This window comes from Montipora capricornis, chromosome 3 (genome assembly GCF_036669925.1).
Source record: "Montipora capricornis isolate CH-2021 chromosome 3, ASM3666992v2, whole genome shotgun sequence".
In the NCBI taxonomy this organism is placed as follows: Eukaryota; Metazoa; Cnidaria; class Anthozoa; order Scleractinia; family Acroporidae; genus Montipora; species Montipora capricornis.
This window is the reverse complement of record NC_090885.1, coordinates 10,809,470-10,824,469: the sequence shown is the minus strand read 5'-3', so window position 1 is coordinate 10,824,469 and position 15,000 is coordinate 10,809,470. Positions and strand designations below refer to the sequence as shown.

Sequence of the window (15,000 nt, the reverse complement as noted above, 5' to 3'; positions counted from 1 at the left end):
CAATCTATGTTGCCATTCCAGCCTATTATGATCAGACTTTTGTTGAATTTACTGCTTGGTTTCAATGACAGATGCTAAGACCAGGCTGATTATTGAAGTTTATACCCACTGTTCATTCTACATGGGGCAGCCCTTACAATATCACAGCAAGCTGGTAAAATGCACCGGCCCTTTCTTTGTTTTTCAAACCAAACAAATAAAATTTGTTATATATTAGGAGCAACAGTTTTGAATTTAAGCTGTTAAGCAATTTTTCCTTTTACAGTCTATGTTGCCATTCCAGCCTATTATGATCAGACTTTTGTTGAATTTACTGCTTGGTTTCAATGACAGATGCTAAGACCAGGCTGATTATTGAAGTTTATACCCACTGTTCATTCTACATGGGGCAGCCCTTACAATATCACAGCAAGCTGGTAAAATGCACTGGCCCTTTCCTTGTTTTTCAAACCAAACAAATAAAATTTGTTATATATTAGGAGCAACAGTTTTGAATTTAAGCTGTTAAGCAATTTTTCCTTTTACAATCTATGGCCACTCCAGTCTGTTATGATCATACGCACTGGCCCTTCCTTTGGTTTTCAAACTAAACATGCACATAAGCCACAAGCTTAATGTGTTTGGCTTCTCTGACCTGCATAGAACTTAATCAAAGTTCAAACTCACTTTTAGACACTGTCTAACACTGTCCTTAAAGCAGGTGAAATCTTTCCGTTTGTAGCAGCCTCCTTCACCAGCTTCATTGTGCTGCTAATGCAGAGTGGACATTTATCATCACCAGAATTTGACTTAAGCAGTCCACAGTAGCAGTGCGAGACATTTTTCTCTGCTACCCTCTTGGGAATGTAGGAGTCACAAGCTTTCTTCTTTTCTGCGCGGTAGGTAATGCTGTAGGGATCTAATTCTCGAAGCCACACCATAGAGATATATTCATGCCTAAAAACCATCCACCACCTCTGGTTTTTGTTAACGTTACAAGTGTTTTGTACATAAGCCGCAAGTTTAATATGTTTGGCTTCTCTGCCCTGCATGGAATTTAATCCAAGTCCAAACCCACTCTCCTTAAATAGTTGTTGGGTGCTGTAGGGGATTGCATATCCAATTGTCCATGTTGTGGGGTTGATGCCATCAAGAAAAAGGGCGTGAGTATTGAAATACAGTTGGCACTTGCTTTCAAGCTCCACCAACTGTTCTCTACTAATTTCCACCCTTGAAAACAGTGACCCACTGTCTCGTAGTTGTAAAGCTGAAAATGCTAGAGCATGCAATTTTACTTTGATTGAACTTGAAATGTTGGCAATGCCTAAGAGGACTTCAATTAGGAGCCCAAAGTTCCAACAAAATCTCTTGGACTCCAAACCTGTAAAGCGATAACTGTATTGAAGCCCTTTCTTTCGCTTCTCAGAAAACCAACGGCAAAAATTTTTGTACAGACGTCCACACTTCATGCGTTCTTTTACACAATTAAGGAACGTAACTATAGGGCAGGAAGTTGGCAAATCTGATAAAACTACTGCAGCCTTCAATTGATTAGAATTTGTGTACTGCATGGCGACAGTCAAGCAATTGGTAAACCACTGTTGCCAACCATTGTTAATGCTGTGCAATGGATCAGGCTTTATCAAGTTAACAAATTTTCCAAGGGGTGGTATAAACTCCTGCCTGGAAAGGTAATGTAAAGTAAATGTAAGATTTAGAGTAGACCAAAAAAATAAAATAAAAATCAAACTACTTCTAAAAATTTTAAATAAGAGCAAAATTAATAGACCAATTTCGATATATTAAAATTCAGTCCTAAACAAAAGGCATCATCTCGAGGCTCTGGGGAATAAACTGATACAAATCCTTATATTTATTCCCCAGCGCCTCGAGATGATGCCTTTTGTTTCGGACTGAATTTTAATTTATCGAAATTGGTCTATTGAACAGCATAAAAACATACTCTACCTGGATTTGTTTTGTGCTATGAATTTTGTAACTTCACTCCTCTGCTTCTTGTCAGGATCTTTTAGGCGCTTTTTAAATTTTTGAACCTTTTTTGCCACTTCTAATCTCTTTTCATAACTCCATGGCTGCCAGGTTGCATCCGAACCTCCTATAGAGCCAAACATTGTGTGCTTGTTGCTTTGTGAGACATTTGCAAATGGGGAAAAATATGTTGCAGCATTGTTCAACTCTCCTGAGAAAGAGGAGGCCCACTTCATGTCTGAAGGAATTAATTTCATGGCAAATCTTACTTGATACCCCTTCTCAGTGGTCAACCATTTGTTTTCCACTTCTTCCATTTCTTTTGTAAGTTGTTGTGTGTAGGCTTTCATCAAAGGGTGGTCCTCCTCACAGTTGGCTCCCAGCAGGAGGTGATTTTCATTGCAACTCTGGATGCGACTTAACAGGTTTAGGATACTGACTAAGTAGGCTGCAAGGATGATTATAAGAACATAACAGATCACGATCAGTACAGCAGAAGTGGTCACTACCACAGCTATGTTATGCCCCCAAGTGATATAAAGAAGTACTAAATATAAGAATATTAACATTGCTCATATGGGCCCTTACTTACACAATGAAATGCATGTGAAAGATTGTTCACAGTATCCTGAGGTACAACTAAGCTCTAAAAGATATACTGATAATTCAAAAGTTTCGTGCAGCGATTTTACATAAACTGGCCATTCATGTTATTCTAAACTAACTAAACAAGCTTACCAGTGGCACAATCATCTTTACCAAATGGTGCACCATCTGCCCCTATAGCAACCCAGAATAGTCCCTCTACACCATGAAACCAATGAAGCATGGGGATTTGTTTATGAAGATCCATATACAGATCAGCAAGTTTCAGGAGATATGATTTAAGTGGTCTGTAAACGCCAGGAACACATTCTGTAGATAGCTCTGTGGCTAGTGTTTGTAAATCTCTCACTTCTCCAACATCAATAGTTTTCAAAAAGGACATCAGAGTTTTATAGGGTAAAATTTTGGGCACTTCAACCCCTGGAAGAATTTCTGCTTTCTGATTTTTTCTCTTTTTCCCCCCTGACTCATTCAAGACATCAGAACTATTTCTTATACTGGTATATTTTCTCTTTCCAAGCAGCCCACTTTCATAAAGTACTCGCATGCTTCTAATTTTGTTTGCTTGGCTCTTTTCATATTCTTTGATCTTGCTGTTCACAATGCTTGGAACAAGTGAATCCATGCATTTCTTAGAATTGGATATATACTCTCTCATCTCTCCAGTTTCTGCCGAGGTAATCAAAGTTGTCCAAAGGCCATCTTTTATTGATTTTGCTTGTTCTTTCTCAGAAGTGTAAACATGACTGCCACAGTGGATTGCTTTAACAGCCTCAACAGTTTTCTGTTTTCGTCGCCTGAACTGGCTTGCTGACAAACTTAGTGTTTCACTATCAGCTGAATTGATTTTACTGATCACAGATGGCCTCCTTGACATTTTTCCTGGCATACTTGGGTGTTCATACTGATCTGTACTGTTCTCTATTTCTGTGAGCTTTAAAAAAAACATTTCCAAACTAACTCACTAACATAACTGTCTAAACATAATATTACTACCACCTAAAAATACAGTCCTTGTGATCTCACTAATACCACTCAACTGGACGGTGCAAATTGCTGGAGTTGTGACCCTGTAAACCAGTATTAGGGTTAACTGGGTTAGAACTACACCTACAGCTGTACATGCATGTACACCTGCAAAGTACTCCATCTGCATAGTAATTCCACGAAACACATTAAATGCATTATACAGAAATAAATTCTGAAATTTAATTGACAATAATATTGTGGAAAAGTGGCTTTATTTTAGTTTTTAGTTGAAAAGCTCAGATACTGCTAAGATATCCTTCCACTACAAATTTATTGATATAATATAGAAATTATGCAATTAAATACCTCTTACCTTTCTTTTCCTTCTCACTATTTTCTTTGTTTGAGCATTCAGCATTTTGGTGAGCTCTTCCAACTCCCCTTCCTTCTCAACAAGACCATTTCTAAGGGCCTCAACAGCCCTGGATTGCTCGGCCTCTGCATTTTGTATGGCTATCTTTTTGGCATGTTGGTAAGCACCAATATTAAATCGACGTTTTCTTGTCACTCCTTGCGGTATGCTGAAATACCATTGATTTATTTTTTTCATTCAATGCTATTTGGGATGTAAAATCAAACTTTCTAACAGAGGAAGAATCGAACTAAAATCCTATCATTTTTGTTTTTTCTCGTAAACTACATAAAGCCCAAAAAATCAAGTTAAAAACTCACCTTTCGATGCCCACTTCAAACGGTAAATTGTCTTGGTTCGCCACTCCAAGCATGCTTCTATGAAGGACGCTTCAAGAATAACCCTGGCAGTTTACACATCAAAATAAAGCTTGTCTTCTCTAGAAAACGAATTTGCCCGCCATTTCTCTCTTCGAGGTACCCAGTCTTCACACGGCGAGGTTTTTCTCGGGTCATCTGCAGGGGATTTCGAATAAATTCAGACCAGAGGCCTTTGCGCGCATTTTAGCCGCCATATTGGATTTTTTTTTTGGACACTCTGATGACCGATTTGAGGGGTGGTTTGGCCCCGGCGTGTGAGACCACCAAAGAGCGGGATTGTCCATCGCGCAAAACCTCTCTTGTTAGTTTCTGCGATTGGATCCGATGGAAAACCATCAGAATCCAGAGGAAAAAGCCAGGGTTACCGAAGAAGAACGATGTTCAAGAAGAAAATCTTTCACCAAGCAATGTTAACTCCGCTGGCGTTAACAATAGAGGTTTTTCTGGTAGTATAATGACACTTAATTCAGGTGCTGATTGGAATGATAAAAACGTCGACAAAGTTCCAGCACCCATCAACGTACCAGCTGTTTCACTAGAAACCAAGGGCGTTTCTTTACCCGAGAGTACGGCAAACAGCAAGCCTTTTATTATTTCACGGGACAGTGAATCCGCTCTTCCAACACGAACACATGCAAATAGAACTATACGAGAGTGGCTCATTGATCCTCGCTTATACATGGTAAGTATGGGTTTAATTGGGTGACAGCCAATGAAGACACACAATTGAGTTCACATGTATTTCCTCTGCCGTGATATCTAAATGAAGTTCAAATGTTACCTTTTTCATTATTAGTTTTCTTAATCTTATAATTACATACTGGACCATTGTAAAATTGAGATTTAAGCCTACTACGTATACATTATTTTGATAAATATGAAAATTTATGCATAGTACTGCAAGGCGTTTGTGATATGTACCCAAGATGCAGCGTAGTATCAGTCCGTTTTCTCCACGTGCTCTCCGTCAACGTGGCCGCCACGATTCATTAAGTGTTCTTCACTATCAACGCGAGCTAATCAACATATCACAAGCTAATTTCACAAGCCATCTCAAGAATATTCCAAATTGCACTCGAAATTATGGAATTACCTATACTAAAACAAATGAAAAAGTTTATACACCAACAGCTAATATCACTTCTTATTAAAGCCTAGGACATTGCCCAGGACAACACTAAAGCTCAATGCCTCTCTCCTTTTTTAAATATCTTCAGGTTGCCGTAGTGTATTCCTGTACAAGGGCCTTACAAAATCACGCCTATTCTTATCTGCCGCTTTTCCTTATCTACAGACTTCGTCTTGGTAAGGTATGTACGGATGTCAAAATGACTGCATCAATCTCTAATTCTCTCACCAAGAAAAAAAAAAGATAGAAATGGTCAATTTCTAGCCATCGCATGCTTGACGAAACGGTCTTTTAGGTTTGATGCGATACCGCTAATGACTGCCCTCCGTTCTTTGGGCACTATTGCCCACCTCTTAGTAAACTTTATAAAATTTAAGGTTAGCACTGAAACTTTCTTTTTTAATTGTTTAATTTTACAAAAGTTATTTACTAGATGAAAACGTCGTGTTTATTGGAAACAGTTGGGTATAAAACTACAGTTGTAGTTTTTTTTTTTTTTTTTTCGATTTTTAGGATTCCATTGCTTACTTGCCGCTCATTATGTTTATCAGTGTAACAATTATTATCGAGGTGTTAAGCCGAAGATGAAGAAGACGAAGCGGATAATGGCCGTTCAACAAGAGCACATGTTTTTATTCTTCAAAACGAGGCTAACCGACGTCACGGTTTACAATGATAGCCAATGTTAAGCAATATTGTTACATCCTCCCCTTTTTTTTTTTTTTTTTTTTTTTTTTTTGAGCGAAAATGAACTAAAGCAACGCTGCGAGTGTCTCTCAGTCCTTACAAAAGAGTAATAGAAAAAAAAAACAACAAACAAAAAAAAAAAAAAATGATTAAGTCTTAACATAGTCCTGGAATCTAACTGGTTCTTTGATGACACGGCCCGAGCGAGTACACACAGGTGACGACTGCTTGGTGGTCCTTGCTTCCAGGTGGCTTTTCTGGCCGTTCGCAGCTCTTGTGTTTGGCAATTGAGTATCCTGACCCCGTTGAGGTCCAGGCAGTGGATCTGGTACAGGCAGTGCATCCGCTGCGGGAATGGAAGGGCTCTTCACTAGGTGCTGCCTATTGCGTCTAAAGCTGGAACCGTGTGACTGGACTTCATAGGATCTCTCATCTAGTCGCTTTGTCACGTGACCCTCATCCCAACTGTGTTTACCAAGGACAGATGGTTTCATTCTAACTGTGTCGCCAGCTTTTAAGGCCGGGAGGTCATGGGATGACCGATTGTAGTAATGCTGCTGCCTCTTTTGGTTGAGCTGGAGTTGTTCCCTTTCATAGAGGCTGGGTGGGCTTCTGGGTTCCAGGAGCGATCTTGTGGACGGTAACAAGCTTCTTGTCCTTCTCCCCAAAAGACGCTGTGCCGGGCTACTGGCAACACCTTGAGTTGGTGTGTTCCGGATATTGAGTAGAGCTAGGTACTGGTCTTCTCCTGACTTTGATGTCTTGCGTAACATTCTTTTTGCCGTCTTCACAGCCGATTCAACTTTTCCATTTGCCTGGCTGTGGTGCGGTGATATGGTAGTGTGCTCAATGCCCCATGTCTTGGTAAAAGATTTGAATTCACGTGATGTAAATTGGGGGCCATTATCTGTAACCAGTTGTCTAGGAATACCATATCGTGCCAGGTGTGACTTCAATCTTTTGATCACAGTTGATGATTTGGTGTCGGTGAGTGGATCCAATTCCCAGAAGATGGACTTGTAGCAGACGGTGACGAGGTACTCTTTGTCATTACAGGTGAAAAGGTCTGCCCCAATTCTCTCCCAAGCTCCGTCCGGGATTTCATGAGACATGAGCGTCTCTTTACAAGGTGTTAGTTCATACTCGCGGCATGTCTCACAGGTGCGAATCCAAGCTTTTAATTCCTTGTTCATGCCGGGCCAATAAACATGTTCCCTTGCACGGCGCAGGCAGGCCTCAATTCCTTGGTGTCCACTATGGACATCTCTTTTGACAGCTGTGCGCATTCCCTTTGGTATAACAAGCCGCTCGCCACGAAATATAAGGCCATCAGTGACTGCGAGCTCATCCCTAACACTGAAGTATGGGGTGACAAGGGGTGGTAGCGATTTCTCATCTGCTGGCCAACCTTCCTGTATTACGCGTTTCAGCTGTTGAAGAGAGGTGTCATCGTTGGTGTATTGGCAGATCTCGCGGATCTTCTCTTCAGGCATGATCAGGTAGGAGAGGGCATTTATGGTCTCGAATTCTTCTTGTCCACAATCAGAGGCTTTTGGCAGGTGAGCCCTGCTGAGCGTGTCGGCCAGGTACATCTCTTTACCATTTAGGTATCGCACTTCAATGTCATATGCCAGGGCGCGCATTAGCATTACCTGTAAGCGTTTAGGGGCTCTGTCCAAGGGCTTCTTTACGATGCTTGCAAGTGGTTTATGATCTGAGTACACAGTCACAGGGCGGCCAAACGTGTACTGGTGCCACTTTTCTAGGGAAAATACAATTGCGAGCATCTCCTTCTCTATGGTAGCATATCTCGTTTCTGCCTCACTCAAAGCGCGGCTGGCGTATGCTAGCGGCTGACCGTCTTGAAGTAGGGAGGCTCCCAGTCCCTGTCCACTAGCGTCACACTGGATCGATAGGTTTTTACTTGGATCGAAGTAGGCTAGCACAGGTGCGTTTGTCAGCAAACGCTTCATCTTTCTGTAAAGGCTTTCTCGTGTACAGCATCCCACATCCACTCGGAGGTAGGGAGAGCTAGGTCATAGATTGGACGCATCACATCGGCAAGGTTTGGAACAAATTTAGACAGGTAATTTACTGTTCCTCGTAGTCTTTCTACAGATGCTTTGTCTTGAGGAGGAACCATGTTTTGGACTGCTTCCACTTTAGTGGGGTCTGGCTTGAGGCCATCACTGGTTAAGACATGACCCATGAACGGAATCTCGCTGAGACCAAAGCGGCACTTCTCTTTGCTCAAGGTGATACCCTTATCAACACAGCAGTTGAGGAAGGTGCGGACACGTGTATCGTGTTCCTCATCTGTTCGACCCCAGATAATCACATCGTCAGCAATACAGCGCACCCCTTCAAGGCCCTCAAGAGCATGATGCAGACGTTTTTGGAAGATTTCGCTGCTGACTTTCAAACCAAATGGGAGACGCAGCCACCGATAACGCCCAAAAGGGGTGGCAAATGTGGTTAACAAACTTGATGCTTGATCGAGCTCACAGTGGAGGTACCCAGACTTGAGATCACAAACAGAGAATACTTTTGCCTTAGTAAGTTCTGGAAGTACATTTTCCAGAGTGGGAAGCTGGTAGTGTTCGCGCTTCAGTGCGTCATTTAGAGGTCGGGGATCAATGCAGATACGAATTCCAGCTTTCTTTTCAGCAACAGACATCTGACTCACCCAGTCAGTGGGTTCGTCGACAGGCACAATGATACTCGCGTCCACAAGACGCTGGAGTTCATCTTTGACAACTTGTTTTCTAGATTCAGGCAGGGTGCGTGCACAACGGATTACAGGAGTGGAACCTTCAATCAATGTCAAGTGAACCTTCTTTCCAGGTAGGGTACCAGGGGTGTCCTTAAAAGCCTCACGAAACTGTTTGAAGTGTTGATTTTCGTGGTTGACAGCATTAACTGCTTTAAACAGGTCATAATGAACACTTATGAGATTCATCTTCTGTGCGGCGGTACCACTGAGGAGAGGTGTGAGGTGGTCTTTAACAATGACGAAGTCCACCTTGTACGTTTTCTTGGTAGCGGTGTTCTTGACTTTCACTTTACACTTGCCAAGAGCGGGCATAGAGGTTTTGTTCCACATCTGAAGATGGACCCTCTCAGGGCGGATAGCATGCTGATCCCTCAGGAAGTGTTTTGGAAGAATACAAACTGTAGCCCCACTGTCGATTTGCATTTTGACAGGTCTTTCGTTTACCTCCATTTCGCAGAAAATAAGCTGGTTTCCAGGACTTACTGAATTCACAAATTCACTTTCGAGAGCTGTTACAGTGCTGATTGTCCCAGTGCTGCTTACGGATGAGTCGGAGGAGTAACCGTCGCCCAGAGAGTTGACACCTTGGTGTTTACATTTCGTTGAAGCTTTAAAGTGATTTCTTTCACTGCAGGATGCACAGGTCTTTCCCCAAGCAGGGCACATTTCTTTTTTCATTACATGAAGTTGGAGACAGAATAGACATTTCTTCTTTCCAGAATGCTTATCATCACTCTGGGGAGGCTTCTTGTGCTGGAGTTTGTTTGGGGCTGACTTCTTTGTCTTCTTCGAAATATCCTTGACCTTGTTGATTTCTTCATTCTTCAGAGCCTTCATGTGAAGAGAAGCAGCTTCCATTCCCCGACAGATTTCAATAGCTTTAATAAGAGTCAGATCGTGAGTAGAAAGGAGTTCTTCACGTGTTTTGTCATCCGAGATTCCTAAGAGTAGGCGGTCCATTATTAACAAGTCTCGCATGCAGTCACAGAAACCACAGGTTTTGGCCATGTTTCGCAGAACTGAAAGATACTCATCGATTGACTCGCCAGAGGCTTGATCTCTACGGTTAAACTGAAAACGTTCAAAGAATTCCTGTGTTTGGCCAAGAAAGTGCTGATCGTATTTGGCTAGAATATCCGCCATTTTATTTCTGTCCTCACCTTCGGAGAATTTCATGCCGTTGTAAAGTCGCAAAGCTTCTATTCCAATCGTGTGCAGTAAAATAGCGCACTTGTAGTCTTCTGGCTGGCTGTTTAAGCCCGTGATAATACAGTAATTATCCCATCGTTGTTTCCAGATTTTCCAGTTATCAGCCCGATCGCCTTCGATCTCTAGAGGTTGCGGAGGAGAAACTTGTGGCCTTCGAAAAGCCGGAGCTGGAGCGAGCGTTCCAGAAGCTTGACCGCTAGAATCAGTCATTATGTTCTTTGTTTTACCGCTGCCACCATGTAACAATTATTATCGAGGTGTTAAGCCGAAGATGAAGAAGACGAAGCGGATAATAGCCGTTCAACAAGAGCACATGTTTTTTATTCTTCAAAACGAGGCTAACCGACGTCACGGTTTACAATGATAGCCAATGTTAAGCAATATTGTTACAATCAGTGCCACTGTATCTTCTATATTTTCAAAGAAGTTTGGTGGAACAATTGGAAACAAGGTGAGGTAGATTAGGTAAGGTTAGGAAAGATTAGGGACAGAAAAGAATACAAACAGAAGTCCACAGCGTACAAGTCTCGATCTGCAATGGAATTTCAGTATAATCCATTTTCAAAACGGCTACTACTAGAATTTTTGCGTAAAAAAACGTGACGGTATTGTATTCGTTGCACGATTCACAATATTCCTTTAAGCACGAGCAATTCCTTCCTGCGGCTGCTTGGTTTCAGGTCAATCAGAGGGGTTGCCGTCATCATTCCCAATATCTGATTTTTCAAAATTTGGCGGGACCCGTATTCTAAATTTAGATAATACAGTAAGCTGATTACCCTGCGAGCAGAGTCTCTTTCGATCTTCCTAGATAATTCGGGAAGAGGAAAGGAGACTCTGCGAGCCGCCTCAACATTTCGTGTTGAGCATGCGTTAAAAATTCAAACGTATTCGGGAGTCAGTCACGCGTGACTAGTAATCGCAAACCACAAAAGCAAAACAAACAGTAGGGTTATTTTCGAACAACTTTGGCAAACATATGACAACCAATGAATCATTTCCCTCGAACTCAAGATATTTCAAGTTTTTGAATTGTCATTTCAGTTTTTACTGAAAAAAATAATAGGTTTCTCAATTCTGGCAAACTAGTTTTTGTAACCGACATAGGGAGGAAATACTCATGGGAATTTAGCCAGTTAAAAATTGTCACGCTGTTGTAAATTTAAAATATATTAGATTAATCATGCGCACAAATTAAAAACACAGGTTTGACAAGTCGAAACCGGACAAACTCATCCATTTCTTTGGATGAACGGCAAATCAAAGAAAGTCGAGGCGGGTCGCAGAGTCTTCTTCCTCTTCCCGACCTATCTAGGAAGATCGAAAGAGACTCTGCTCGCAGGGTATAAGCTGATTGGCTAAGGCCAAATGAAAGAGATCGACACTTCTGGGTTAATGGGCTTCTGACATAAGCCTCGCGTTAGCAAAAAATTATCTCCAGTCCCGCAGAAAGATTACTTTAAACCGGAGGATCAGAAAAAAGAGAATCTATTGCTTATACATGGTTATTTCAAAGTGAAAGACCATGGCAGCTAAGGAAGGAATTTAAGCAATTGCGGAGAAGCCTGAAAAATGCCTGGTTTGAACAAGAAAACGGAGCTTAAGCACAAGACATTTTTGGGCCTCTGACGCCAAACGAACGAACATTTCGCACACCAGAACAATCAGCCTTTATCAGATTTTTAAACTTATCGTCTCTATTAGACATTTAAGGATAACATTAACCTGAAGAAGTTTGCAATAGCAATACGCTCATTAAATAAGTGTCGGCTGGTGTGGCCGACATACTCTGCATCACACAGATCACATTGGTAATTATACACAACGCATTGTTTGTCGGCTACACCAGCCGACACTTATTTCAGCGTGCTAGCGAACACCGTTATTCAGCAATCGGCAAGCACGTAAAGAACAACCACGGTCCGGAAACCATCGTTGACCTCACCAACAATTTTTCCGTTTTGAAGAAGTGCAACGGAAAACTGTTCTGTCTGATTTACGAAATGTTATTCATAAAGAGGAAGAGCCCTTGCTTAAACAAACAATCAGACTCCATACGCGCAAAACTATTTATTTACATGTAAATTTGTGACCATGTACATGTACACTTTTACACCTTTTGTTTTATCTCCTCGCATGGTATATAAGTTACACCTCTTGTCTTATCACCTCGAATGGTATGTATTAAGTTATCAATTTTATTCTCTCTTCACTTGAAAATGATGACATGTACTCATCGAAACGTTGTGTAACATTTCTTTCGCTTATTTTTATCCTTAAATGTTTAACCAAATTTAACCTTATTCGAATGTCTCTATTAGAGAAAGGATATTTAGCATTATTAAATTCTCAACCTCGGATAATGCAATTCTCGTGCTCTGATTGGTTTACTCAATCTCGGTTATCAGCTCATATACCTTAGTTTGACCTTATATGGTAAATGATTGCGCTTAGCGTTGCTAAACTAAAAACCTTTACGCCAGAAAGCGAAATTTCTTTCGGTATAAAGCAAAAGAAAAACGTTTTTGTGGAAAGTTTAGATCACTTTCGAAGCTAATTAGAGATACGCGAAAAGGTAAGAAATGTTTTTGTGATGAGCCTGCGTCTGTCTGACCACGAGGTATTACACAACATCGCATCTTCATCAACTTTTTTCGATTTCGCTAGGATTTTCTCGCTTTTTTCGCTCGTATTTCGTACTTCTAAACTTTTGGAGTTTAAGGAATTTAATAAAACAATTATTCCATTCGCGCTTGTTGGATATGAGAGTGGTTATAGCCAACTCGGCGCTACGCGCCTCGTTGGCTATTTACCATCTCATATCCAACGCGCGCTCATGGAATAATTGTTAAATATAAATGTGATTGTGTCAAAACAAGTTGAACATCTCACTTTTGGTTGCCGTCCGCGGCTCAAAAACTTCCAGATATTAAGCTTCCTAACTAGGGAATCTGCTGACGTCACTGTTCATATTTTCAAAAAAAAGCCCATTATGCAATGCACTTCAACATTCAGTTCTTTCCTCTCGGCTGAGTGAGTAGAAAACGATAGCTTTGCGCTAAGGAGGCAAAAAAATGTAACAATGATTCTCCTCTCTGTTAACCCATAACCATGCATTTACACTAGAGTCCGCTGCTCTACCATCAGTGACTGAACTCTGCTATCAAGCCGAGTCCGCATTGCATCCTGTAAGAGGTAAAAGGAAAAGTGGATAGGAGATATATGAAGAACATAAATTAGGGCTACGGATATGAAAGCTCTTTTTGTCAAAACAAGACGGGCAACCATGATACGTTACAATTATTAAACATAACGCGGCGTCCGGGAAAACTTGAAATCATTTTCCCACTCAAATTTGTCCCTTTAACGTTAATTACAAATTTTTGAGTGACCAAGAAAAATCTTCCTCATTTTATTAGCTTTCTCGGACAAAAATTTGAAGGAAAACTGACCAGGCACGAATATTTTCAGGAGCAGATCTTGATGAGCGGTCTTTTCCACCACCCATTCCAATGCTATCTTTTCTTTAGACAACCGAAACTGAGGTCTTTCGAACAAAACAATGAAGTTTCTTGACGACCCGTCCCTCCTACCCTTGGACAAAACCACTTCAAATAATTAAAGGAGGGAAAGGATTGGGTAGTCTCTAAGCCTCTCTTCGAAGGTGAAGGCCATGTTAAATTATCTAGATAGATTTGCCCGCGACGTAATCCGATGTTAAAGAGATCGTACTATCTTACTATGAATGCATTTTGTCTGCTCGTTTGCTAATATTCTCCTAATTTTGCTTACTTTTAAAATCTGTTTCAGCGGTGTTTTACCATTGCTGCTCTACTTGTTGTCTGCTCAGGAGTGATGTCTTATTTCATCACTCAATCCACCACAGCCATGATCTACCCTGCTGTTGTGCTTCTCGGGCTTGGCTTTTCCTCAATGCTCGTTTGTTCCCTTAGCTTCGCAACAGAACTAATTGGAGAAAACAAGGTGAATGAAGTTCATTTTATCGGACAATGTTGCATATTATGGACTTTTTTTTATGCGAGGCATTCTTTTGGCTTCGATTTAGCGGAATAATGCAAAACGACACGCAATCGATCACATTTGTTGGATGAAGTGGCTGCTTAAGATCACGTCCAGGTCTCCTTTGAGGCACCGGTGCGCAGTCTAGGATATCAAACCACTGCCGACTTTAAATCACATTAACGCAACACGTCAAGTGGCTTTTCCCTTCGTTATATTTTAAAATTCTTAGACATACTACTCTTTTGTAAATCCCGGGTTATCCAATATATTTTACTTGTTTCTGTTTCTTGCTGTGTTTGGTTTGCCATGTTTGTCTGTCGTCTTGGGAATTTATAAGCATTTGTTCTTTTCGAAATTATTACTATTGTTATCATTCATTATAGTAGATACTCTCTTGAAATGACGTAAAAATGTCATGATTCCATCCCCAATATGTTTTTCTGGAAGGGTGATTGATTTCAACTTAAAATAGTCTCCAGAGAGTGCATGCCTTTGCCAGCGCTATGGTACGGTTCGATTTTCTTTTAATTTTTGGATCAACGGAGAAGACCTGTAAGAGAGTTTAGACAGCCACTCAATCAAATAAATATAGTTGTGGGTCGCTTTGGATTGCTGTGGGTTGTTTTCTTGGTAACTTTTGAGGTACTCCTTTTAATGCTTTCATCTTTAATGTCTTTTTTGTTTTTTTTTCATTGTCTTTTCAATTTCAGAAAAAATCTGGTTTCATATTTGGCTTCATGAGTTTGATGTCATATATTATTGGAGGGCCCCTGATCCTCATCGTCCAACAATTATTTCCAGAACGAAGGTTAGTCACTGCAGGAGAAATGTTGAAAAAAACGAA

General features: G+C 40.9%; 2 protein-coding genes across 3 annotated transcripts in view; both read right to left on the bottom strand.

The window, feature by feature from the left end:
• The window catches only part of LOC138041108 (uncharacterized), a 6,894-nt gene extending 2,431 nt beyond the window's left edge, over positions 1-4,463 (bottom strand). The window contains exons 1-4 of the mRNA XM_068886876.1: positions 4,276-4,463; positions 3,917-4,124; positions 1,948-2,416; positions 1-1,662 (exon numbers count right to left, since the gene is read on the bottom strand). The exon at positions 1-1,662 is cut by the window's left edge and continues 2,431 nt beyond it. Of these exons, the coding sequence (XP_068742977.1) occupies positions 669-1,662; positions 1,948-2,318 (1,365 nt within the window). The 5' untranslated portion in view covers positions 2,319-2,416; positions 3,917-4,124; positions 4,276-4,463 and the 3' untranslated portion in view covers positions 1-668. The remainder of the gene's footprint in view (positions 1,663-1,947; positions 2,417-3,916; positions 4,125-4,275) is intronic.
• The window catches only part of LOC138042149 (uncharacterized), an 83,752-nt gene that overhangs the window by 18,600 nt on the left and 50,152 nt on the right, over positions 1-15,000 (bottom strand). The gene's annotated exons all lie outside the window — the stretch shown is intronic.